The 27,560-nt window shown below is 48.5% G+C and overlaps 1 protein-coding gene across 2 annotated transcripts; it reads left to right on the forward strand.

The window, feature by feature from the left end:
* The first annotated feature begins 1,674 nt into the window (after positions 1-1,674).
* Positions 1,675-24,173, forward strand: HPF1 (histone PARylation factor 1). Of its 2 annotated transcripts, XM_068553241.1 has the most exons (9): positions 1,710-1,779; positions 2,666-2,783; positions 4,807-4,966; positions 6,680-6,869; positions 8,001-8,099; positions 14,194-14,344; positions 18,967-19,054; positions 22,089-22,261; positions 23,927-24,173. In XM_068553241.1, exons 2-9 carry the CDS (start codon positions 2,721-2,723, stop codon positions 24,056-24,058), a joined length of 1,056 nt encoding a protein of 351 aa, XP_068409342.1. In that variant the 5' UTR covers positions 1,710-1,779; positions 2,666-2,720; the 3' UTR covers positions 24,059-24,173. The 2 variants fall into 2 exon arrangements, with proteins under 2 accessions (XP_068409343.1, XP_068409342.1); XM_068553242.1 differs by lacking the exon at positions 2,666-2,783 and having other exon boundaries at positions 1,675-1,779.
* The last annotated feature ends 3,387 nt before the right edge of the window (positions 24,174-27,560 follow it).

The following is a 27,560-nucleotide window of genomic DNA, read 5'->3' on the forward strand; positions in this document are numbered from 1 at the left end:
CCACAACGAGAGAAAGCCCACACGCAGCAAGGAAGACCCAGCGCAGCCAAAAAAAAAAGCACACACACACAGAACAACAACAAAAAACTGAAGTGGATTGCATCAAGGATTTTACATTTAAAAAAAGATGAATTCGACAGCTCATCTGCAGTCCATCAGTGTAGCAACCACCTGGGACCAGCTCTGTCTGAAGCTGCCTCTGACTTTTGATCTGGCAACTTAGACAAAAATGGACCCTTCCCACCTCTCCCTGTCCTCTGGGTTTAACACAATCACCTGGGTTTCCCTAATTAGGTCCCTCACGATCAACAGTCCCTACAAGAAGTCCTTTCTGCCAGGACAGGCTAGGAACCTGAATGCCCTAGGGGCTCTGGGCCTTCTCAATGCTGGTGCTACCCTCCAGGGATGGGCAGTGCCTTGTCAGGGGCTCATTCCTGATTGGTAGTGTTAATGGTTCCCACATCCAGAGCCTCATACTGCTTCAGTAGGAGTCTGGTTTCACCCCAGGACCTGGAATTCCAAGTGCATCCCGTCTTGTCTTTAATTTGCAGCAGCTCTCATAACAAATGCAGAAAGAGGTGTTTATTCCAGAGGCCAGATGCGACATCTATTGTCTTGAAAGCATGAAAAAGATTGGAAATAAATATTCCTTTTAAAATCTTATCTTGGATCAGGAGCTTAAAGTTAGATGAATCCTAGAATCAATCACTCCTAAGGAATACAGAGGAATTCTGATTCCATTTTCATTGTCTTTTATTAATCCATGTTTACTAACAGTCTAACCCTAAATAGTAATCCCAGTGACTTTAAGCTCTAAAAAAGATATTCGTTTGGTAGCTACTATTTTTGCAGTGTGTGTTTTCTCAGTCTGTACTGTGATTAGCATCCTTTTCTATTTTAGCGTTTTATTGAGTCTGAGAGCCTTCAACTATGCGATCTTAAACATTTCACTGATTTTACTTGTCAATTCCCCTGTTTTCATATAGAGAATTTTCCTTCAGAAGTCCACCAGCACCATCACCAACAAAAATATCTATTTTAAAGTATGGTGGTGATAATTGTATTACCCCAAATTTGGCAAAAAAAAAATAATAATAATAATCCAAAGAAATATTATCTTTTCCCCTAGCAAGGTCAACAATCTTATACAAATCTATGGACACACTGTAGCTTAATTCTAGGCAGACTTTAGTTTGTCTTACTGACAAACTTTTATTAACAAAAAAGAATACCTTTCAAAGATACAAATCTCAAGAGGATCTTATTTAAGACCGACTCAGTGAAGTAAAACAAAAGCTTGGGTGGACAGAAATTGTGTGATTTCAAACCATTGAAGATGAATCAGTGCTGGGCAAGAAAAACGCGGCAGCGGAGGGACAGAAAGAGGAATCTTTTAAACAAATACAGACGAAGGAGCACCGGCCTTGCCCCAGTGAAGGCCTGGGGAGGAAGCAGACCTCCGCCGTGTCCGAGCCTGGGCCGGGGTCCATGTGCCCCCGGAGAAGCTCAGGCGGGTCAGCCCGCGGGATGCGCACGCGCGGACGGAGGGCACACCTGCCCGGCGGGCCGGGTGGGCGGGGCCTCGTCCGCGCGCTCGATTCTGGGGGCGGGGCCTTCCCTATATTTGTGTGCGGCGCGGCGCGGAGAGGCGATTGGTCGCCCTTGAACCGGAAGCAGTCGGCGGCGCACGGGTTCTCGGCGGGACGGGTTTTTTCCAGCAGCGGCTACAGGATGGTGGGCGGCGGCGGGAAGCGCAGGCCCGGCGGGGATGGGCCGCAGGTACAGCGCGGAGGGCCGAGGGCGGCCGCGGGTCCGAGGGCGGCGCGGCGCGTTTGCCCCCAGGCGGAGCGGAGAGCGGCGCCTCGTGTCTCTGCGTCCCCCGGGGGCGGGCCCGGGGCGGGTTACAGCCCGATTACAGCCCGGGGTTCCGCCGGGGTCGGGTTGGCGCAGTCAGGGGCCCTCACCCGGGGGGCGGGTTGACTCAGCCCGGTCTCCCCACACCACGCTCCCCCAGCCCTCTGGTCCGGCCGACCCCGCCGAGTGTAGAAAGAGTCGCGGACGCCCCGAAGCGGGGCGTCCCAGAAAGAGGGAGACGCGGCGGAGGGGTGGCCGGGCGCAGCGCCGAGCTCGGCCGCGGGGAGGCCGGGGTGGGGACGGAGGAGCGCTGACCACGGAGGGGCGTCGGCTCAGGCTTTCCTGCGACCTCACACGTCCTGTCACCAGTGCAAGAGCAGCAGGGAGTCAGGCAGGAAAGAAGTAGAGGTTTCCAAAACTCCCTCTTGGCTGCGCTGTCAGCTGGGTGGGGTGAGACGGTGCAGGAGGGCGGCGTTCTGGGCGTTCTTTACCCCAGTCCCGCTCTCCAGGAACAGAAGGGTAAAGGATAAGGGCAGCCCCTGAAGGGCACAGGCATCCTAAACTCTAGTTATTAGGGATTTGGGGATGCAGCTAGCGTGTGAGCTCAGGCAGGAGCAATGAACTACTTTGACAGAGTGTTAGTCTTAGAGATAAAGCATCAAAAATTACGATGCGTCTACAGAGACTATGGCCAACAGTAATAGCCAGCATTTATGTATTCTGTGCTAGCACTGTTCTGTGTATTTTTACAAATAATTTATTCCTTGTAACAACCCTATGATAGAGGTACTACATGGGCCTTTTTTTGTAGATGAGAGAGCGGCACAGAGAGGTTAGGTAACTTGCCCAAGGTGACAGAGCTGGAAATGGGAAGAGTCAAGAATCAACCAGGGCAGCCTAACCATGATGCATCACTGCCTTTCAGCAAGGTAGATTTAAGGCTCTTCTTTCTAACATCTTAAGTTTGAGCCAGTCTTTGGAAGTCTCACCAAAGGCGGGCGTACACACAGAGAGGAGGCTGGGTCAGGACGTGACATGCTCCTGCTGTTGTGTGTTTGCAGTGGGAGAGACAGCATGAAGTGGTTGGATCTGCTGGGGGGCCAGCCCACCTGGGGTTAAATGCCTGTTCTCCCACTTTCTAGTTAGGGGCCCAGGGGAAGTCACCTAACCTCAGTTTCCTTGTCTGTAGAATGTGGATAATAGAATCTAGCTCATAAGGAACTTCTGAGGACTAAATGAGTTAATCCATAGAAGGAGTTTAGCACAGTGGCTTGGCACCGTAGTAAGTGCATAACAAGTAGTTATTACTTATTGTTTTTACTGTTATGTTTATTACTGTTTGCTATTATCACCATCAATTTTTGGATCCATATTTGAACAGCCTTTTTGTTCAATTTAATTTTTTATGACCTCAGATAGACATGTTATAATCCTTGGCGTGATACACTGTTATTCTTGGTCATGGTCCTGTTTTACCTTATTTGTTTAATAACAGGACAGACACCTGTGAGGCCATTGCCCAGGCCAAGCACTGAAAGGCTGACCGTGGCTCTCCATCTTCACGTTGCTCACCTGTCCTTTCTGCCTGACTCCTTCCTGTCGACTCCATTCGGTGTAGCTACGATCCTGAACTGTTTGTTTTCCTCTGTCTTCTTTTTATGGCTTTATCACCCATGAGTTTATGCCTGAACAGTATTTTTGGAACTTCATAAAAAGGCTATCATGCTGCATATAATCTTCAGGGACTTTTTTCTTCATTCAGCATTATATTATTAAGATTGATCCATACTGTGTGTGGCTCTATTTCCTTTTCACTAAGCGTAACATTCCATTGTTTGAAAGTCCTGTAACCATTCTCCTGGCAATAGGCATTTTCATTTGTCCTGTTTTCCACTCGTAAAACAATGCCATCAGGAACATTCTTGTATATGTCATCTGGTTCATAAATACACTTTGCAGACTTTGAACGATACCCAAAATAACATCAACAAACTTGAGCCTGCTGGAAGAATGTAAATATGAGAAACATCAGGTTAGAATTTCTCAGTCGTGACCCCTGTAGACACCGGGGCCAGATAGGTGTTTGTTAAGGGGCCTCTCCTGTGCACTGTAGGACGTTAGCAGCAGCCCTGGCCTCTACCCACGGAACGCCAGCAGCACACACACTCACACCCAAGTTTGTACAACCGACAAGGTCTCCAGATACTGCTCAACGTGTCCCCTTGGGGGCAGAATACCTCCGGGTTGGGCAGCACTGATGTACTGGTAGATGGGAAGGAAGGGCAGGAAGGAAAGGATCCAGGTTCCCAGAAAGAACAACACGCACGGCCGCTCCCAAGACTGAAGATGCGTGCCCTCCAGCCAAGGTTTTGTCTTTGTGGGAACAGGTCACAGATGTCATAAGCATCCTAAAGCCTAGCATACGTACAGAATGAACCTGTACTGCAGAGCTGCTGGAGCTGAGTTTTACAACCTGGTCTGGCCTTAAACGACCTTTTCTGAAATCATTGTTTTAACTGGTAAATCCCCTTGCATCCAATTATTTCTGGCAATTTGCTTCTGGTGTGGTCGCTGAGTCTGTTTAAACGAAAGGCATGATGACATCCTGTTTACCAAAACAGGGCAAAACCTGCCATTTTCTTATTCCTCTTTTCCTGCTGTTTACCTTTTCTTTTATACTTTTTGGTTTTTTGTTTTCTGCATTTCCATTATCTTAGGGAAATATGTTTAAAGAGTTGCTGTGTGTGTCCCTCTTGACACCTATATATTATAAACTGTTCTTTCCTTTTTTTCCTCACCCAAAAGAATCCCCAGATTTTACTCAAATACCATTTATAGAGTTTTAAAGGAAACACACAGAGTTGGGGTGAACAAAAATGAGCAATATTATTAAGCAGTCCAAGTTGCTGAAATTACTTTGGGAGAAACAAAGTTTTGTGTGCGGATTTTCAGTGTGAAAAAGCAGTCGCCATGAAGAAGGGTAAATGCTGTGAAGCTGCCGTGCCCAGTGACCTTCGAAAAGAAGTAGAAAGTCATTACAGGCTTTCTCTGCCTGAAGATTTCTATCACTTCTGGACGTTCTGTGAAGGACTTGCTCCTGAACAGCCAGCTGGTGAGTTGCTCCAGAACCTTTCTCTGGCTTCTGCCAGTGGACAAGACAGTAGGAAACTGGACCCAGGATCTAAACAGTTCATGGAAAAGGAACTTTTCCAAAGGTGTTTCAAATGAGAGAAATAAAATGCTATACTAGCAAAGGTACATCATTCCACAACATGCTTTGATGAGAGTTTGAAAGAAAACAAGCACGTACTTCTGTGTGTTCCAGGACTTAGTGTGACTTAGCAGTGCAGCTCCTAGGAACTTGTCTTAAGGGTTAGGTGAACCCAAACTATGTTAAATGATACTGAAACAGAAAGCAGAAAATGGCTTAAATGCTCATCAGTTACACATCTTTCAGTGGACATATATAGTTTTAAAAGAATCAGGCAGAGTTTTAAGCGATGACCAAGTATCATGCCTGGAATATTTCAAAAGAAAAAAGAGTGTGTAGCATATGCTACCGGTAGTATTTTTAGGTCAAGAATACACACACACACACACACACACACACACACACACATCCCTACATACTTCCTATGTGCATATACTATCTCTGAAAAGGTACACTAAAAACTGATAATGTTGTAACAGTTACTTTTCATTGTTACCCTTTTGTACTGTTTAAATGTCTTCACATGAGGTGGGGGGAAGCAGTCCCAGAGACTGCTGACGAAAATGTGTACTGGGAGATAACTGAATTTTGGCAGTATATCAGAACACTGCAACTGTGCAGCAACTTCTCTAAAAGTACTCATGGATGTGTACAAACGTGTGTTAGCAAAGATCTTCACTGAAGCGTTGTTTAGAATAAAAAAGAAACAGTAAATGCCTAGCAGTGGTAGAGTAGACATATTAAAGAAGCATTTAGTAGCATGGGAAACTATTCAGAAGATTTAAATGAGGACAGGATGAAGAACAAAAATACACTACCAAACGGCATGATCTCCCTTTAAAACATCTATATATTTGTGTCTGTTCGTAGAGGGGGGAAATTAAACTGTCCCCATGCCTTTTTTTCACATTGTTACCTCTTCCAAGAATTTTCTTCCTCTCTCCATCCTCACCTCCTTGCATATCCAGGTCCTGCCTGAAGTGCTTGCCTCCCTCTTAGAGAAGCACGAAGGCCCATCTGATGCTGTAAACGTGTACATTTGAATAGACTTGATGACTGATCTGTGGATGGAAAAAGAAGCTGGGCTCATCCAGGATTAGGGTGAGCCAGATGGATGGTCAAGGAGGCAACGAGTCGAGAGTGATAATTAGCTGAGATGGAGGGAAGGGGAAGGAAATACTTTCATTAAGCACATTTTTAGTTAAATTATTCGTCCTCATGTGCTGTCTGTTGCCTCTACCTTGGTCTGGATGTGCTACAAATATTTGAGGCTGACAGCAACATAGTAATGAGACAAGGTAAAGGTTTGCAGCACATAGGAACACAAAACAGTCTTGTTTTGGCCAAAATAAGAAACAGCAGGAATGTTTGAAATGTCATCAGTGGTAAAGTTAAGAGGAAATCCTAAATGTAAGTGCCATATCTTCATTGCTCTGATTTCTTTTCCATTGAGTATTTACAACTAACATCTTCACATGTAACTAAAGACTTCTTTCTTTTCCTTTAGAAGCTCTTTTTTAAGACAACTGCTTAGAAATATTTTCTGAATGAAAGGCAGTATTTCCTATCTGCCTCCAGAAAGGCACTGTCTAAATAAACATATTTAATTTATAGATTCACTTTCTGCAAGCCTTGGACTTCGATTAGTGGGTCCTTATGATATCCTTGCCGGAAAACATAAAATGAAGAAAAAGTCAGCAAGCCCGAATTTTAACCTTCACTGGAGATTTTACTATGATCCTCCTGAGTTCCAGACCATTATTATTGGAGATTGTAAAACTGAGTTCCACATGGGGTATTTCAGGTAAAGGGTCTTTTCTTCTCCTAAAATACAGCTACTGTCCCTGTAACGAGTGTAAGCAGATGTTCACTGGCCTCACCCAAGGTGAAGGACGTGTACCCTCTCCTGGTGGGTACACAGGCTGTCTGCCGTTCTAACCTGTTAACCTACCCTGGGATGGGTGAACTCGTTAGGCTGAAGCTCTCCAGCTTTTCCTCTGTAGTTATAAACTTTTTTTTTCCTTTTGAGTTCAGAAAAGCTCTTTTAGCCTAGGAAAGGTAATTTAGAGCAGCTGCTGTGACTTAAGCTGGCCCTGTGCTTCCAGGGGCCATAGGATTAAGAAGGCGCTTTGGAGGCAGGCTGGTCCTCCTACTTATTACCTGGCTGACCCTGTGCCCGCCTTTTAGTGCCTGTGACTTTCTGCGACTCAGTTTCCTGTCCTGTGATCATGAGACACGCCTAACGGGAACGTTCGGAGGGAGGGTGAAATGATACATGCAGGAAGCTTAGGCTCTTAGAAGTAGAGCTGGGGGTGGGGGGTGGCTCCCCCACTGGGAGCGGCGCTGTCACTGAGAGCCAGGCGAGGAGAAGAGGACGTGGAGGAGGAGTGCAGGGGTGCCAGGGAGCCGTGGACGCGCGGGGCTGGGAGCTGGGGCACCTGGGTCTGCTGGCTTCCTGCCGCCTCACCAGGGCCTCGGCCGAGTCGCTTCGTCTCTCTGTCGGTTTCCTCAGTCATAGAGTGAGGGGATTTGGTTATAGATGTGAACCCGCTCCTTTCACTGCCAATGTTTTATGATCCTTTCTGCCCTGTTTCTTTTGGTTTTTCCACCTTTCTTTTTTTCCACAGACTATTAAACTAGGGTAGAGATGATTGTGTATAATTTCGCCTCCTTTTGACAAGCTTTATTCCCTCTTTCTTTGTATTCAGGTGTAAAAATAACTAGGTCCTAAGAATCTTAATTTTATGTTCTGTTATTTATATAAATAAGATTTGTCATAGATATTCCTAAGAAACCTAGAGCTTAAACCTGGCAAATTCATTGGCAATTTTTTAAAACATGCAGATATAATTTGTTGTTTATAGACCTAAAATTCTACTTTTCTGATAATACAAATTATGGGCAGCTAAATTTTTAATATCTTTTGCTTAAACAGGGATTCGCCTGATGAACTTCCTGTATTTGTCGGTACAAATGAAGCAAAGAAAAATTGTATAATTGTTCAAAATGGAGATAATGTGTTTGCTGCAGTCAAGTAAGAAAATGTTTTATTTCAGTATGTCTCCTATTTATATTGGTTTACAGTTTTTGTACTGTATCAGTCCGTCTTTGAGGGCAAATGAGGTAACCAAAAGTTTCTAGATGCCTGGAGATCATTTACATGACTTTTGCAGGCATCTTATCCACACTTCCACTTTTCGCCAAACAGACCTCTTTTATAACTAATTATTTAATGAAAATACTACTTAATCTTGACCTTGTTTGTCCCATGGCAAACTCAAAAGATTTTTTAGGCATCTTAGGTCAAACACAGTCTTGAAGAGTTCGTTCCGAGAACCCGTGGTATGTGGTTGAGACGGAAGGTTGAGTGCGGTGAAGCCACGGTCGGCACATCGCAGGGGGCTCCCCGCCGGAGCGCCAGCTGCGGCCGCACGAGTGCTCCGGGACCGCGTTGTCTGCCAGGACCTCCGCCGGTGAGAGGGGGGGCCCTGCCCGCCGCCCCTCCCCCCGGAAGGCGGAGACCTCTGCGTGCGCGGGTGGGGCCGGAGCTGGACCTCCACAACCCCCCCCCCCCCACGAGGTCAGGGCCCCGCGTCGGCAGCCGGGTGGGGCATCGGCCCCGCCCGCAGCGCGAGCTGAGCTGAAGCGCAGGGCGGGTGGTGCGGCAGCGCCGGGGCGGCTCAGAGCCCAGCCAGGGAGCCGCCCGCGGTGCGCGGACACAGACACCATCCGGAGCCGCCGCAGCAGCTGGGCCGTGGACACGCTAATAAAATGAAGAAAGCACCTTCATCACCTTGGGCAAAATAAGTAGACCGTGTTTTGCGTGACCTCTTTACCCTTTTTTTTTTTAATTACTTGGTTGATTTATTTGTTTTTGGCTGCGTTGGGTCTTCCTTGCTGCACGCAGGCTTTCTCCAGTTGTGTCAAGCGGGGGCTACTCTTCACTGCGGTGGCTTCTCTTGTTGCGGAGCACGGGCTCTAGGTGTGCAGACTTCAGTAGTTGTGGCTCACGGGCTCTAGAGCGCAGGCTCAGTAGTTGTGGCGTGCGGGCTTAAGTAGTTGTGGCGTGTGGGCTTAAGTAGTTGTGGCACACGGGGCTTAAGTAGTTGTGGCGTGTGGGCTTAAGTAGTTGTGGCGCGCGGGGCTCATTAGTTGTGGAGTGTGGGCTTCAGTAGTTGTGGCACACAGGCTTAAGTAGTTGTGGCTCGCGGGCTCTAGAGCGCAGGCTCAGTAGTTGCGGCGCATGGGCTTAGTTGCTTCGCGGCATGTGGAATCTTCCCGGACCAGGGCTTGAACCCGTGTCCCCTGCACTGGCAGGCGGATTCTTAACCACTGTGCCACTAGGGAAGTCCCTACCCTACTTTTTAAGAAGACTTTCATTCCCTGTGATTTAATAGCACAAATTTGCAGTAAACAGAACTGAAACTAGGTAGATCAGTGCACCTGCTGGGCTGCTGTGTGCATACTGGTGTATCTAAAGGGCGTGGGAGATGTCCCAGAAAGGCTCTTTTTTCTCTTCTGATAACTGAAATTTATAGAAAACGTTGCTTGCTGTCTATAATTTATAGTTCTTTACACCCTTCAGATTTATTGTTGAATTTAAATTGGTGCTGTCTTTATTGGAAACAACTATAGTTATTTCCTTATTGTCTGTCTCTTGCACTAATGTGTAAGTTCATGAGGGCAGAGGCTTTTTCTTGTGCACAGCACCTGCCTTGTAGATGCTCGGTGAATCATTCCACAAACACTCTGACAGCAAAAACAACTAAGTTTTCATTAGTCCTAGTGGTCTTACAAAAAAAAAAAAAGAAAGATACAGTTGTTATCAAAAATAATGCAAGATCGTTCTGGTATTTTTTTAGCTTATTGGAGAATACAGAAAAGGAAATAGAAAACAAAAATACGTTGGTGATTTATAACTTAGGTGAAGACCAGCAAGTGAGTATATTTGAGTACCTAATGCTATTTCACACAAAAAATGTTTTGCACCTCCAATAATTTATCTCAAACATAAAGGTAAAAAGGTTATAATACTTTCAAGTGTTACAGTATATATAGTATACTTTTTTGAGACTTTACTTAAATCAGCTAATCAAAACAATTTCTATATCAGCCTCAGTAATGTCTTTTAAGGCAGACCGTTTGTTATACACAAATTATGCCCAGGGAAACTAGTTCTCTTTGTGTAAGATTTAATAGTAGCCAAAGAAATGCAAATTCAGCTAGCAGGGATGAGTAAAGATTAAAGAATGGTAATACCCAAGGATGGTTAGGGTAGAAGAAACCTTTCTGACATGTGTTAGTTGGTAAGACGTTTGTGGAAAGCAGTTGGAATAAGGTTGTTTAAATATTTTTTCAAAGATTTCTTAACAGATAATGAACATTGCCAGCTAATATGCTATACCTTAAATCAGTGATTCCATTTCTAGCTATTTATCTGAAGAAATTTTGGATGGGTACACATAAATATCTGTGTATATTTCAGATTATTTATAAAAAGGAAAAATTAGAAAAAACATACATATCCAGCAGTTAGAGAAAATTAGGTAACTAAATAGAAAATGTCCATAAAGTGTAACACCAGGATATTGATCTGTTGTTTTGGGAAGGAGTTGATACATTATGTGAAGAGGTCAAATAACAGAACAGTGTGGAACGGTGCCCTTTTCACATCCTCTAATGCACATGGAGAGAAATCTAGATAGATTGAAAGTTTTAAAATACTTACCTTTGGACAACAAAATTAGGAATGATTTTCTTTTTATTCTGTTCTTTTCCCTAAAGTAATTGTAGCAATAGTTTGGACCTCACATACCTCCTAAAAGGTCTCAGGGGTCCCTGGGGTCCACAGACCACTATTTGACCACTGCTGTTTAGTTAATGGTTTCAAACCTGACTACACACGGAAGGCTCCCTGGCCTGTGGTTAAGAGCTTCACCTCAGCTCCACTTCTGCATGTCTAGAGCAGGACTCGGGAACGTTCTTTAAAAATACATGTTCCAGGCGTATCTAAGTGTGGATATACTTAGAAATCTCAAACCTGTACATCTATAATTTTAATTCTTAAGTTTAAAAAATTCATTTCAAATGAACGTTGTAAGTGAATGAACATTCATTTTAACGAACATTTAATGAACGCTTCCTTTGTACGGGCCCAAAGACCATTTAAAACACTTGGTGCGTAGTACAAGAGTACGTGTAGGCAGGATATCAGCGCTTGGGTCGAGACGCGCTGCTAAATAGTCTCTTTTCCTCTTGTCTGCACCCCCCAGTGTTCTCTGCCACCCTGCGTTGCTGTCCTGGGCACTTTCAACCAGGAACCCAGGAGGTTCTGACGTGTAGTCTCGTTTAAAACCACTAACAGCAGCTATCAAACAGTGGGGTGTGGCCCCCCAGGGGTGCCTGCCCACTTCCCAGGAGGCCTGTGAGCTGCAAACTCTGGGTGATGACAGAGTCGTTCTCACACCAACAGCACAAAGGTGGAGGCGGGAAGCCCTGCTGGCGCCGCGATGGGGTCGGGGCAGTGGGCCTGGTGGGTTATCACAGCTGGGACGGGACGCGGGTGTCACTGCGGAGGTCCGTGATGACACAGTAAAGGCGGATCGGATCCCTGCCGCTGGGCACGTGTCTTCTTAACGTCCTGTGTGACGGGAGGGGAGGTACGGAAAAGGCACTTCCGCACACTTAGGTGTTAGGGTTTGTCTCGAGGAAAAAGGTGTTGTGAGGCCGAGTTGTGAGCCCAGCTTTCTTCCACTTTGCTGAAGAGAGACTGGCAGACACTGGCTACTCTGACATGTGTTTGGCCGGCGTTGTCTCAAATGAACTGGTGAAAACAGCTGACTGTGTTTGTTGCCAGTGTTAAAATTTAAGATTTCAAAAGCAAACATTAGAATTGGGGTCAGTTGTGACCTCCCTTGTGAGCTTGACAGCTTCTCACCTTCTGAAGACTTCGCTAACGAGGTTGGTGGTACTATTAACAAATGTGGTTTTTTCATATTGTGATAGAATGGAGTAAATCAGATACAGTGAAAGGGGTCAGTCTTTGGGAGATGTGCATAACTCAGTGAGCCAGTGTTTTCTGCATGACCCAGACTGCAGGACTCACTCAAGGCTCACAGTCTCCCATTAGGTTTAATGGGACAGCACAGAACGTTCTGGCTGTTTCCGTGTGCACATTGCAGCAGAGCATTGGAGAGTAGGTTTGAACCTGAGAGACAAAAGCTTAATAAACTGGAATGGAAGTGGTCCTATAATGTGGTGAGGAAGAGAAGACCAGTACCGAGGGCCGTCAGGAGAGGTGGACGTCTTATGAGCGGGTGTTTCCCGTGGGCCTGATGAAGGCGAGAGCCTCCCGGGAGGAAGGGTGCTGTGGACAGAGAACAGCACAGTGAGGACAGCAGCCCCGGGGCCCTGGCGTCGCCGGTGTGCTTCGTACGGTTGTCGTAGACAGAGCCTCTTGATAACGCGGCTGGTGAGGTTGAAGGTGAGGTTTACTGTGACACTGTGCTGTAATCATGAGACCGTGATTTTGGTGGTCTTAGCTTCTGTGGCACTTTAATCCACACGCACTAATTCTGTCAACTTGGGTAAGTTGATTATCCTCTGTGCCTCAGTTTCCTGATCTGTAAAACGGGGATCAGAATAGCACCCATAGCGCCCAGCCCATAGCAAACTGCTGAACGTTAGTGGTGGGCAGGAGCGGGTTTCCTCCTGGGAGCCTGGTAGTGGCTGCAGGAAGGGGACCAACTGTGTCCAGCTGGGCACTGTTTCCAGCTCTTCCTTTCACTCTTGCTCTGATGGCAAAAGTCTTTTTTTAAAATTTTTATTGGAGTATAGTTGATTTACAATGTTGTGTTAGTTTCAGGTGTACGGCAAAGTGAATCAGTTACACATATACATATATCCGCTCCTTTGTAGATTCTTCTCCCATATAGGCCATTACAGAGTACTGAGTAGAGTTCCCTGTGCTATACAGTAGGGCCTTATTAGATATCTATTTTGTATGTAGTAGTGTGTATATGTCAGTCCCAATTTCCCAATTTATCCCTCCCCCTTACCCCCTGGTAACCATAAGTTTGTTTTCTACATCTAACTCTGTTCCTGTTTTGTAGATAGGTTCATTTGTACCTTTTTAGATTCCACATATAAGTGATATATTTGTCTTTCTCTCTCTGACTTAGTTCACTCAGTATGACAATCTCTAGGTCCATCCATGTGCTGCAAATGGCATTATTTCGTTCTTTTATAGCTGAGTAATATTCTTTAGCCATTCCTGTGTCAGTGGACTTTTAGGTTGCTTCCACGTCCTGGCTATTGTAAATAGTGCTGCAGTGAACATAAGGGTGCATGTGTCTTTTCGAACTAGGGTTTTCTCCAGACATATGCCCAGGAGTGGGATTGCTGGGTCATCTCGTAACCCTAATTTTAGTTTTTAAAGGAACCTCCATGCTGTTTTCCACAGTGGCTGTACCAGTTTGCATTCCCACCAACAGTGTAAGAGGGTTCCCTTTTCTCCACACCCTCTGCAGCATTCTTAACATAAGATTATTTCCGTAACTGGCAATAATATATTGTACTATTCACATACCTTTAGAAAATATTTTGAATTGTGTTTTTGTATCGGCTTATAAACTAGTTTTGCTTTCCTTTTATATTTTTTAAATTTATCTTAATGCAGATTTGAAGGTAACATTGAAAAGAATCTGCTGATGCTTAAGTATTCTAAACGTCCTCTGGCTCTTTAAAAGTAGAAAATCCTTTTTGGTGTCTCCACACTCTTTTCTTCTGTTACGTCAGACTTCTCCAAGGCGGTTCGCCGATCTTAGCATCAAGCGCGATGCAACAGGAACTTGGCTTAACCTCATTTTGTTAATACTGTATGTCTTTGTTGTAGACATTCCAGAGATAATACAGACAAATCTTGTTTGCTGTTTCTGTGACTGGCAGCTGTTTATTAATAGTGCTTTTCTCTTGCTTGAAGAACCTGTTCGGGATTCTGGGGGGCTCTGGTGGTGGTTCTGCAGTCTTTCCCTTGCATGGAGTTTGATGTCTGTCCCCGTAACTTCCCAAGGTCTGTGTGCTTAGTACAGTGGCCTGCATACTAATGAGGGCTTTTACTTCTTTTTCAGATTATTTTTGATGAAAAAACTTAAAGAAGTAACAGATAAAAAGAAAACTAGTCTCTTGAAAACCATAGATGAGAAACTCACAGAAGCAGCCAGAGAACTGGGGTTCTCACTGGAACAGAGAACCGTGAAGATGAAACAGAGAGATAAGAAAGTATGATTTACGTCTGTTAGTCTCTGACTCTTTTGCTGTTTTTAACAGGGGGTTTTCCTCTCTTGATTCCTTCCCACCTGCACCTTCTCTCCATCTCTCGCTGCCCTGTCCTGGGGAGAGCTGGACGCTGCCCTTGCGGGGCTCCCTCGGAGGCTGTCCAGGATCTGGCCTGGGAGGTCCTGCAGGTTGTCGGCCAGGCTGGGTCACGTGACGCAGTGCCCTTGCCGCGGGTGCAGAACTCAGCCAGGCCTTCTCGCTCGTTAATCTTGATTTACCAGTTTCTCCTGTAGAAGAAGAGTGAAAGTGGCTTTGTACATAATATTTGCTTAAATTTCTTTTTTTAAAAAAAATATTTATTTATTTATTTATTTATGACTGACCGACTGTGTTGGGTCTTTGTTTTTGTGCGAGGGCTTTCTCTAGTTGTGGCAAGCGGGGGCCTCTCACTGTCGTGGCCTCTCTTGTTGCGGAGCACAGGCTCCAGACGCGCAGGCTCAGTAGTTGTGGCTCACGGGCCTAGTCGCTCCGCGGCATGTGGGATCTTCCCAGACCAGGGCTCGAACCCGTGTCCCCTGCATTGGCAGGCAGACTCTCAAGCACTGCGCCACCAGGGAAGCCCCGTTGAATTTCTTTCTTAATGGCTACGGTCTGTTGACTTCGTGCCAGGTGTTTTGGGGGTAGATGTGCAAAGGTCTGCCTTACTGTGCCTTACAGTTACAGCCCCTCAGGCAGCTGGCGTTTGAGAGCCGTGTGCACTGAGGTGTGTGAACTTCTCCAGGAAATGGTGCGTGAGGAGGCCCCTCTCCTTGCCTTATGGAGCCCAGCGCCCAGCGCTTCCCTTGGTGCCTGCAGTGTGAGTGGTTTTGTAAACAGCAAATAGTTCTGGGTTTTGGATCCTTTGGGTTTTTCACTTGTAAGTAAATAGAGGAGATAGAAGAATTCTGCCCCGGGGTGAATGAGACTCGTGTAGGAGTCTGTCCTCATCACCCTGGGGAAGGAGGGCATTCATCACCGGAGTCAGGGCAGCCAGCCTCTCGGCAGTGTCTTCTGTGTGTGGCTGCTTCGTCTGCACGTTCTAGGCCAAGTAAAGTACTAGTTAACCCGGAGTAAACGAGTGCTGGCAGCTAAGTACGTCAGCTTACTTAGGTATTGAAAATCCTACTTCAGTGCTTTTTCTGATCTCGACTCAGCTGCAGGGGTGATGTTCTGATAAGCTGTAGTCACTGAATCACAGTCTTATCAACTCTTTCCTTAGTCCTTGAGATCGGAAGCAGTTTCTAAAAATGTTCATTTGAATGAAACTCCTTGCAATGGGGCATTTTTCACTTGCTCCAAGATTTCATATTGCCATTTCACCTTTCTAGTTTTCATAGGGAGCCTCTCCCACCTTATAGGGTAGGAAGGGGAGCATTTCTCACCCCGTTGTGACGTATCCTAACTTGTCTTGACTAAAGACTAAGCTTCTCTGAGCAGAACAGCTGCCAGCAGCACATTCTGTCATCAACAGTAATTTCAGATGAGATTTCATTAATCCTTCCCCATAACTACAAATTAGATAGGAGTCTAATCTAATCTGAGTCTTAATCTAAACTTATTAGATTAAGTTTCATAGGAATGTTTGTCCTGGCCCCCTCCCCCCATGAGATTTCTTTTTAGTGTTTGTTCTTCTTATAAAAATAGCTGGTAAACACAAATTCAAAGAAAACAAATTTCTAAGACAACCATGATTTTATCTTCCCAAAGACAACATGTGGTGATAATACTTCCAGATCCTTTTCTATTATAAGTTTATTGTTATTGTGAGATCTTCATGGAATAAATATTTTTCTAGTCCTGAAAAAAACTCAGCCCCACCAGTATATGTGAGTTAGTGACTTGGTCCTTACGTGTGAAAGTAGCACGTGCATTCTAGGATAGTGGAGCTCTCCACGGCACACTGGGAATGTGTGTGTTTATACCAGCCGTGCCTTATAGTGCTTTGGCCCCAAGTCCTCGTGAGCTGCTCATTCCACCCCTGCGACAGGCAGGCAAGCACAGTAGGTTTGCAGAGGCTTTGCTCCTCGTGCAGAATTCTACGTGACAGATCTGAGACCTAAGCTCACATCTTTCATAGCTAGCATTCCTTTTCACCCGATCTGACTCACTGGCTGTGTGCCACTTTACCTTTTCTAATACCTAGATGGCACTTTTAAAATCGACATTCAGTTAATGTTGCTGTGAAACGAGGGTCCATCATTCTATCCACCTCTGGTTCTGATGCCTCACAACATCACCCACCCTTGTGCAGGGTTTTCCTAAACTGGTAATCTGATTCTTCGTAATAAAATTAGGGTTCTGATGCTTTGCTAGTAACTGATAGCTCTTTATGGACAATTAGTACAGTTTCTCATCAGTGAAAATGCGTACACGGCATGGTTTTCGTCGGGTGTCGGCCTGAGTCGGGCAGAAGACAGTCGCGCCGTCACTCTGCCCTTTCGCGTTCACCGTCAGCACTGCTTTGTGAACACGCTGTGGTCATCACTCCACGTGCTGCATGGCAGCTCTGCCTCATAAGGGCGCTGCGCTTATGTTCAGGGCTTAGGCTGCTGAAAACTCCACACATGCAGACAGCCTGCCATAAGTAACCGTTCATACCTTTACTTGCACACTTACCTGATTATTTCCTTAGAAGAAATTCCTAGATGTAGTATTCCAGGCCCAAAGTGGTTTTTAAAAGAAATTTATACAGGTATAAAAAAAATGAAAAGTGTGTGTGTGTGTTTTCTCTGTTTGCAGAACCCCCCCCAGGAGTTAGACTCCTTCGCACCCCACCTGCAGGGCTGTGCGCCCCCTTCCCTGGGCCCTCGCCGGTGCTGGTCTTAACAGTCCCTTTGGTCTTTCCATCCTGAGAAGTATAAAATGATCGACCATTGTTGTCATCAGCATTTCTCTGATTGTAAAGGACATTAAATCGTTTTCATTTCTCCCCTGGCCATTTATATTTCTTCTGTGAACTGCTTGAACTTTGCCCCTTTTCCTGTCAGGTTAGAATTACTTGTGTTTTCATTTGGGTGTTAAGTCTTTTCTGTTATTTTTAAGACATGCTTTATAGTTTAAAGACATTCATCTTTATTAACTTTATTGTTATATGTATATATTGCAGATGTTTTTCATCATTTAATTTGTGTTAATTTTGTTCTTGGTTTTTACTTGATTTAAAAAAATTTTTTTTATCTTTGGCTGCGTTGGGTCTTTGTTGCTGTGCACGGGCTCTCTCTAGTTGCGGCGAGCGGGGGCTACTCTTCGTTGTGGTGCGGAGGCTTCTCATTGTGGTGGCTTCTCTTGTTGCGGAGCACAGGCTCTAGGCCTGCGGGCTTCAGTAGTTGCAGCAAGTGAGCTCAGTAGTTGTGGCTCGCGGGCTCTAGAGTGCAGTGCAGGCTCAGTAGTTGTGGCGCAGGGGCTTAGTTGCTCCGCGGCATGTGGGATCTTCCCAGACCAGGGCTCGAACCCGTGTCCCCCGCATTGGGAGGCGGATTCTTAACCACTGCGCCACCAGGGAAGTCTGATTTTTTTTTTTTTTTAATGTAGTCAAGTCTGTAAGTCTTTTCCTTCTCCAACCCAAAATCATATAAAAGATTTGCCTTTTCTTCTAGTAGTTTTATGGTTTTATTATTACATTTAATCCTGAAATCCAACTGCAAGTTATTTTGGTATCAGGAGTAAGATACAACATAACTGTGACTTCATTTGTTTTTTCCCAAGGGGTGAGCAGTTGTCTTGGGACTTGTTTGGAATAACCTGTCCCCTGTGTTGCTTAATGAAAGACAGTGAAAGCAGCGAGAGGGTGGAGAGCTGGTACAGAGACTTGGGGGCGAGGACCTTAAAACTGAGAGCGTCCTTCCCTTGGGAATGTCACTGGACTGCACAGAGAGATACTGGAAGCAGATGTTTTGTTCAGGAAAGACCTAAGAAAGAATGCCACTAGTGTAAGAGGAAAATGCAGACTGGAAGGGTTATGATGGGGGGGGGGTTGTGTTTGGACCGCTGTTTGTCTTTGAAAATTAACACTTGAGAAAAGCTCACCAGTTTATGCTGTTTGCCTCCGTGAAGGGCACCACAAAACTAGAAACTGCCCTACTTTGGGGAAGTTTGCTGACGAGCCTGAATTTTCCAGGTAGAAATGGGGGACCTGAATTTCACAAGATGGAAAGGAGTTCTGCCCTCCACGTCTTCCTGCTGACAAAAACCATTCCTTCTCCTGCAGGGCCCAGTCCCTCAGGCTCTCTGCCTAGAAGATCCCGTGGCCGTGGATGGAACTGACACCGCGCCCTGCTTCCTGTAGTGGGACGCACGGCGCGGACTTCCAGACAGCTGACACAGTTAATAAAAGCCGGCTGTTTGGCTGTCGTAGTCACTCCAAGTGCTTGACTTCTGGCTAATTTTAAAGGAAAGAAATAATGTTAAACTTGTGCCCTGGGGTCCAAATTTACTGAAATAAAAGGGCATTGAATGTTGCGTTTTGGCAGAAGTCTTGAGGGTTTGTGTGTGTGCTTTGTTTTGGGGGTTTTTTTCCCCCTGTTGTTTTCGTCTATTTACGGTGACTAAATTTGGTTTTTTTGTTTTTGTTTTTTCCTTTTATTTAGGTCGTGACAAAGACCTTTCACGGGGCAGGCTTGGTTGTCCCAGTAGACAAAAATGATGTGGGATACAGAGAGCTCCCTGAAACGGATGGTAACGTATTTCTCACACGAACATGTGCGTGTGCGTTAACGTATGCGGAGAAAGGTTTCCTTACGTTGAGAAGTAGGTGAGGACGTGTGCCTTTTGGGGGACAGCCACCTCCCCTTAGTGAAGAAGGGCTCAGGCTCTACGGTCGGTGAAGCCTGAACTGAAGCTGGGTTTGCTGCTGTGTTGCCTTAGCACGTTACTGAACTACCCTGGACCGTGGTCTTCGTCATCCGCCACAGGGTTAGTAATGGCGATATACCCTCCATAGGGGTGTCTGGGAACCGAGCACCTAAGGGCTCAGCACACTGCTTGCCTGACAGCGCTCAAAACAGAGTATTGTTACAAGTTTGAAGAATGTGAACCTCTGGTCTAGGTGACCTTTTCTGAACTATTTCAGAACCTTTGACATCGTAGCGAACAACGTGCAGTATAGTAATTAGTGAGACAGCACGCGTTTGTCTAGTGCTTTGTGAGCAGTCTTTCATCTGTATGTAAGCCTGTTTAGCTTTTAGGAGCCAGTGCTGAGTTACTTCATCTGTAAGTGTAAAAACTACACACAATCTAATTAATTGCCACGTTGAAAAAAGAGGATGAAATCGCTTCTCAGCCCTGCCCACCCCCCTTTACTTGAGCACCCCCGAGGGCACCACCTTCTCGTCACCCTGCTCGCTTGGGGGCAGCGGGGTGAGGGGCACTCAGCGAGAGGGAATTGGAGGCGCCCCTGCGCAGCACGTAAAATGCAGGCCCTCCCTTGTTCAGGACAGAGCTGTGGCCCCGGCTGCCCTCCGCCTGGAGGACTCCCAGGGAAAAGCACTGCACGTGGGCCCCGTGGTGGAGGAGCTGAACTTGTAGTCTGGCTTGGTTTTAACTCACTTCGATGTAAAAAGTGCAGCAGCGTTAAGTTTTTCCTACATTGACCGTATGTGGAAATGATACTGTTTCGGGATATGTCGGGTTAGACAGCTTAAAATTACTTTCACGTCTCTGTTTCGGTATGATGCCAAGGTGGGTGACACACGCAGCCTGCTGCACACGCTGGACCTTCCTGGACCTCCTCCCTGAGGCTGGAGGGGAGAGGGGCTCTGTCCTGGGGGCGGGGGGCAAACCCTGGTCTTCGCCGCCTCCCTGTGAGCCAGTCCACCCCGCGCTTTAGCAGCAGCTTTACTATCCTGTTGGGGAGACGGAGGGCATTTGTTACAGCGATCGCCGGTGGGTGTTTGTTAAATTGCAGTGCCCTGGGTTTTATGTCCGGGGGGGGGGGAGGGGTCACTTTTACGTACTTGTACTTTTTTCTAACATTCTAGCATTAGATCCTTCCGTGGTTTAATTATTTTTGAATGAGAAGTGGTAGCAGACATAGTTAAGGATCTAGTGTCTCACTGTTTTCTTTGCCAGGAGGTGTAAGTGGCTGGCGGTCTGTGGACAGGTGACAGCGCTCAGTGGGTCACAGTGAAGTCTGCTCCTGACCAGTTTCCCCCGAGGCTCTCTACACGTAACACTGTAACGGGGCCCGGGGGGGTACCATTTATTGAGCACTGGATCGTGTCGTGGTTGACGCTGTCGGGGGATGTGTACACAGTGTTAACTTAATCCGCACCCAGGCCTTCACAGCGGGTCTTATTCTCACATCTGGGAGGTGGGGACCTGAGATGTGGTTCTGACTGTCGCGTGATCGCCGAGCTGGGGGCCTGACTCGTCACCCTGTGCTGCAGCCTGTGGCTCTGTGTCCGTGTGCCGGGGCTGGTGGCAGTGGGAGCAGAGCAGCAGCAGGTACTGAAGCGTAGTGATGGTGAAGGCTGCTTACACAGTCTCGCAGTTTGGGTTCTGTGAGGTGACGCGCTGCAGAATGTTGCCGGGGGAAGAACATGTCTGTCCTCCAGTAAAAAACGTCACTGCTGTCTGCCCAGTGCAGTACTGCCTGCCACGGGGCGGGGCCCAGAGCGCAGCCCGTGACCTCACGCGCAGGGTGTGTGCCGGGAGCTCGCGTTCCCGTTCCGAGGTCAAGCCCTGGCAGCCGCTCACCGCTGTCGCCAGCCTGTGTTTGAGGTTAGTGTCAGTAGGTGTGTAACATCAGTCCCTCATGCACGAGACTCGGCACCGCGAGTTCCAGGCGTGACTGTTCACGTCGTAACCGAACCTCGTCCCCGCCGGCACGGCAGCCCCGTGTCCAGGAACGTGTCTTGTTGCTCCGAGTGAGTGACAGCCGTCTGCGTTGTCGGATTTTCCCAGTTTGTCAGAAAGGAAGTCTAATTAGGCATCGTTCGGGGTGCCTTCCCTCTCACGGGCCTCGTGGGAGCTGACGCACCCTGGCATCCGAAAGCAGGGAGAAAAACGTTGAAAGTCCAGATAGAAATGTTAAACCACTCGCTTTTTTTTATTTAGATAAATGTTAGCAATTTTCTCTGTTCTCACCTCAGATTACACTTTGGCCGTAGCTGCACTTCCCCCACTTTGGTAAAAGTACTGGTAAAGGTTTAATTCTACAATGATTTCTTGTCTCTTGTATGTCTTTTTCTGGGTTTTGTTTTGTTTTGTTTTGTTAAGGTAGGAGGGGGCAAAACGAGCAAACTTTACTGTCTGTCTGGATTTGTTTTAATCCCACTCCTAGTGTGGATGAGCCCAGGGGTGGGCTGCACGTGTCCTCCGTCTCCACATTGTTTTTGTTTTTTCCAACCATTTAAAAATGGAAAAACACTCTTAGCTTGAGGGCAGTTAAAAACAGGTGGGTCAGGTTTGGCCGTAGTCTGTGGACCCTGGACTAGCCCAGGGGAACCTCTGGAAGCTGCTGTGATTCCTGATTGCAGCTAGCGTGATCAGGAAACGGTCCCACTGTGCTAATACAGGAAGTCTTTTTTGTTTAGTAAGCCATTTTCATGCCTGAATCGTAAGTAGAAAACCCATAGAATGGCCACTGTAAATTATAGTGCCAACCAAGGAGGCATCCGGTGCACTAGGACAGAGTCACGAGGAAGCGGCCAGGTCACCGTCTGCGCCACGGTGGTTACGGGTAGGTAACCTTGTGTCCTTGGTCTTTCAGCCAGTCTCAGGAGAATCTGCAGGACGATCGTGGAGGCCCCCAGTGATGCTGAGAGACTCAAAGCTTTTGCTCCTGTTCAGGAAATGATGACTTACGTGCAGTTTGCTAATGACGAGTGTGATTATGGGATGGGGCTGGAGCTGGGGATGGACCTCTTCTGCCACGGTTCCCACGTGAGTGAGCACACCCTGCCCCCTCCTCCCTCCCCTCCGCCCCTCCCCGCATACGCACTCCTGCTCATTGCCGTCCCCACGTCCAGCACGCGCAGGGTATGGATTCAGCTTGAATTTCAAAATGAACATTTTGAAATGATTTTTAAGCAGATGTTGTTGTGAGCATATTTTTTATTTGAAGTTCATCTTGTACTCTGGCTGAGGTGAATGACCCGGATGTTTTGCCCAAGTGACTTATTAGCTACGTATATACGGCTGTGCCCTTCACTGGGTGTGGACACGCCTTCTTGGCTCCGCCTCACTTTCCGTGGGGGGGGGGGGGTTGGTTCTTGTGCGTGAATTCCTGGATGACGAGGAAATGCTGGCTGTAAATATGCTTGAAATTCTTTACGACAGAGGAGAGGCTGTTTGTTTCACCATGACCTCCCTGCTCATCACGTAGGAGGAACGTACGAGGCAGTTGCAGGAGGCCGGGCAGGCGGGAGGAGTGGTGGCTCCGGCAGGCTCCCGGCTGCCCCGGCCTGAGTCCGGTCTCCCCGGGAGTAGCCGTGTGAGCGTGGGCCGTGCTCCCCGCACCTCCGCGCCACCCGGGGGCCTCCCAGGCCGTCTGCCTGCTGTGGAGACCACCTAATTCTCCCTTCACCTACCGTGTCACCTGCGGCACAGAAAGAGCCCCGGGTGCTCAGGGCCACACGGGCAGGCGGCTCCTGCGTCAGCCTCTACCCCAGAAGCCGACTGCAGGCTGTGAAGTGCAGGGTCGCCTGGAGACGCCGCGGGGCTGGAGCAGTGCCCCGCCAGCGTCATGGTGCCCCGGGCGCCCCCGACCCCCCCCAGCCCCCCCAGCCCCCCGGGCCTCACCGAGTTCCCTTCCCACTGGGGCCTGAGCATTTGCGTGTCTGATCGACAGTTACTGGGTCAGGCTGACGCCGCTGTCGGGGGAGCCGTCTTTGGGGACTCTGTCTTCCTCGTGTAGGGCTGGCTGGTTGGTTGTTAGCAGTAAAAATAATCAGAACGGTTAACAGCCAGAGTCAGTCAGTGACCGGTCAGAAAATAGTGCTTAACCAGCTTCACAGAAACTCGGTTGTCTTGAGAATCCAGCAGCACCCTGAGAAGACAAGGGATGGTGAGGCAGGCAGCAGGCGGCAACAGCGGCTGCCCTCCCTTGTCCTCGGAGCGCGTCTGGGCCCTTGACAGAGGCAGCGACCTCAGGGGCGGAGGCTGACATGGGGCGTGGGGAGAGAAGGAACTGAAGACACGGAGTCCTCAGTGCGATGTGAAAACTCACATTCAGCTCCTTATTCTGACAGCGTCAGCTGACGGAAATGATGATTGAAGTCTTAACTGGTGGGGACACGCCGCCGAGAAGGAAAAGGCATCTGAGCGTACTGGGGGCAAAAGGGGGTGAATAAATCGTATCTGAGGGAATAAGGACGCTTACAGTTTTTACCTGCTTTTCTTCTGAGTTTCCTTCAAGAAGTGCCCTTCGTCCTGAAGAGCTGCACGACTGCCCCAGGGACGGTGTCAGGCGCTGTCTCAGAACTCACTGTTCTCACGCAGACGCTGGCTGAAACCCAGCATGTGGGGAGTGGGCTTTGTCAACAACTGCTTTTTCTGTATATTACCTGCTGCGTCCTCTGGTTAATGTCATCTTCTTTTGTTTTTCAGTATTTTCATAAAGTTGCTGGCCAGCTTTTACCTCTTGCATATAATCTGTTGAAGAGGAATCTCTTTGCAGAAATTATTGAAGCTCACCTGGCGGACAGAAGCAGAGAGGACGTGGACCAGCTTGCAGCATGAGTGGGAGGTGTGCCTCTCTTTCGCATACAGTATTTCAGAGCTTCAGTATGAAACGTGATGTTTTGTTTTTAAGGAGTACAGAAAATAAATGGACAGAAACATTTGCTAAAAACTTTTCTGAAGCTCTCGTGGCTGGTTTTCTTTCTTTCACGTGCACTCAGATCATCTGCGTGGTGATGCCCTCATCACGTGCGAAGAGGAGATGCAGCCACTGTGGTCCTCTCCGACGTCATCATAGGATGTCACGCCTGACACCTGTAGACGAGCACGCGGTCCTCTCCTCCCAGGAGTGAGTCCTGCTTCAGCGTGTAACACGTGGGCAGCGAGCAGCGTGTCTCTGGGACTTGAGTTGACAAGCGCTGCAGCTGTAAGCACTGGGCTTGTGGGCAGCAGGGGGGGGGGGCACAGGGCAGCAGACTCAGGACCCGCCCCAGGTCCTCCACAGCTGCATCTGAACAGCACCTGCAGGCACTCCGGGCCTCGCCCCGCGAGCGTCCACTCACTCCGTTAGGTCCATTCCTTCCAGCAGCGCTCCCCGGGCTCAGTCTGTACCTCCCAATCGATACAGCATTAGGATGTCGACACAGTATGTAGCCAGTATACCATTCAAGTTTTCCATTGGGTTTCCAGTACAGTGTGTGGGCAGCTGTGTTTGACCAGCTTCAGATCCTTCTTCAACCTGACAAAACGTCCTTCACCTTAAAACCTCAGAGCTCACAGTAAAACACAAAATAGCAAACTATGGATTGGGCCAAAGAGCCCCTTAGTGAGGTTTCCCTCGTGAGGTTCAAGGTGGAAAAGCCCACAGGTCACCTGGCTCACCCCGCCCCCCCCCCCCCCCCCCCATCTTGCAGGACTGACTGGACCTGCCCACAGAACTCCCAAAAGTTAACTGTGTCAGCCGCCTCCTTAGAGCCCACCTGAGACCCGGACTCTTCGTGGCAGGAGGGCGAGGAGACGGGCAGGAGTTTGACGGGGGCAGGACTCACTCCCTGGTGAGGCTGTGGGCTTTAAGGTCCCTCAGTAGCACAAACCCTTGAACACACACGTTGTCTGTTAACCACAGTGGCCCGCGCTCAGCACCAGGGGAACGGCCTGGGAAACTGCTTGGTGAGATACCCAGAAGTTGGGGAGCCCTGACTTCTGGGGTCGCTAGTCCCCGCTGCTGCAGCCCACGTGCGGCAGCCGTCCTCCTCCCCATGGCCGTGCTGCCGCTGTGGGCAGTTAAGACTCAGCTGATGGCGCCTCCCCCTCCCTTTCACTCCCGTCCAGGAACGTCCACATCCTGACAGCAGGGCTCCCGTTCTAAGAACGGACACAGTTCCGTTACGTGAGGCCCTGCCTGCAGCTACCTGGGCCCATCTGAACGCTGAGCTGCTTTATGTTAAAACGTGACAGTAACAATTAGCTCACACGTGCTTTGATTCGGGAAAAACCAGATCACGTTTGGTCTTAACCTTTTAAGAAGCTCTTGAGCTTTTTCCCACAGATTTCTTTACTTTCTAGGGTGCTTGTCAGTACTGTGGCAGTATTCAGAAATAGTTAACACATTTATCTAAAATACTGATTACGAAACTCAAGCGTCTTCCATTAAAAACGGTTTGCTCAGCTAAAAATCCTAGGTTCCTTTAACTTTGCTATTTGTTGATCCAACAACCTCAAATGTTGTTAAGTTTTTAAAATCTGCCTTCTTGTGATCAGTAATGCGGATTTCAACAGGATTTCCTACCAAGGAATAAATGAAAGGGGACAAAAAAATTCAGCTTTTCATCCATACCTTACACAAAGCTGAGTGCAAATCTTCAGAAAGCTGGGTATACTGGAGCCAAGACAGGATTTGGGCAGGAGTGCCAAGAACGTGGCAGTTACAATTTGGATGCTATATAGCTGTGAGCAGAGCTTCCTGAGGCCGACAGTCTTGTGAAGTAGACACATTTCCAGTCTCAAAGCCCAGCAGTTGTGTCCGAGGGCTGGTAGCACGTTTCAGGAGGGACTGGCCTTCCAAGGACCGAGCCTCGGTCATTCAAGAACAAGCTCCTGCCAGCCCGACACCAAGCATTCCTTTCTTACCCTTTTTCCTGCACTGAAGGCACAGTCCTTTGAAACCTCGTTTACTACATGTTTTTATCTACTCTTCAATGGCTATTGCGGCCTCCAAATGCCACCTGCCTTCCTGTTCATTTTAAGTACCTGGGCTTTTTCATGAATAAAGCACCTTGACCCAATCAGAATTTAACAAAATCATTACCTAGCTCAAATTTAGCTAAGCTCACACCTGGAGCTTGAAAAGTTTTTTCTGTGTGACCTCTAACACATGTAGAATGATTCACCCAAGAAAAGAAGCGGAAGCAATAAACCTCACCCCAGACCGTGATCTCAACTGTCTCCACAAGGACACGCCCCTCGCACCGGCTCAAAGCTCCCGCTCAAGGCCGCCTGTCCAACCTGCTCCCCGCCCCCTGGAGTCCCTCCTGCTACTCAAGGCCCCCCCCCCTCCCCCTCTCAGAGCAGAGAGTCTCCCTCAAACATCCCCACTGCTTAAAAGAAGCAAAATCCAACTGAGTAAACCCCGAAGACCTTGCTGGCTGTGTTCAGCGATTCATCCCATCCAGCGAGCAGGAGGGGGTCCGAGGGCGCTGTGCAAAACGGGCCGCCCTCCTGGGCCCAAGGGGGGACGGCGCCCTGTTGGGGCTCAGGTGACCTACCTGCAGGAGACAGAGGGGCCCGCGGCGGATGACCTCACTGGTGCTGACCGGGCACCTCCAGGCTGCCGGGGCCTGGACCTGCCCTTAGCTGAGGGACTGAGCCGCGGTTTGGTGACGTGGGCTTGGTACAGGGCCTCCGTCGGGGCCCGCTGTGTCCTTATAACACCACGAACAACAACAAAAGCCGTTAACATCCCGCAGCTTACAACACAGCACCCTCCATCCCACATCGCGCTTCCGGAAGTGGCCCCGGATGCCTTCAGCTCCTTCCCATCTCTGCAGAGCTCCCTCCAGGCAGACGGCCGCCGCCGGATCCCGCTGAACCGGCCCCGGCCAAAGTCATCAGTGACGTCCGCGGGGCCGACTCTCGTCCTCACTGCCTTCACCTGTCGGCGACCGTGACTCACGCGCCCGGGGGGCCCACCTCTCCCACGAGGGGCCTCTGCACCCGGCCTCACGCTGCCCTGGCCGCTCGACCCCACGGTGGCCTTGTCCTGCCCCACGAGGAGGCTGAGGTCAGGCCTGCGTCCCGAACACGCACCTCAGACACACAACTGTCCACTGGACGCCCTCGCCCAACCCAGCCGGTGCTCCGAGCTCCCTGGCCCGAAGCCCGGGAGACCTGACGGCCGGCACCCCGCTCCAGCCCTGCACGTCCCGAGGGTCCGGACGCCCCGCCCCCCCACGGTCTGGACCCGCAGAGCGCCGGAGGTCCGCCCCGCCCCGCCCCGCCCCGCCCCCCACCTGCCGGGGCTCCCGCCTCGGGACGCGTGCTCAGCGTGGCTCCTCCCCCGGCG

The sequence above is a fragment of the Eschrichtius robustus genome, chromosome 10 (assembly GCF_028021215.1).
Source record: "Eschrichtius robustus isolate mEscRob2 chromosome 10, mEscRob2.pri, whole genome shotgun sequence".
Lineage (NCBI taxonomy): Eukaryota > Metazoa > Chordata > Mammalia > Artiodactyla > Eschrichtiidae > Eschrichtius > Eschrichtius robustus.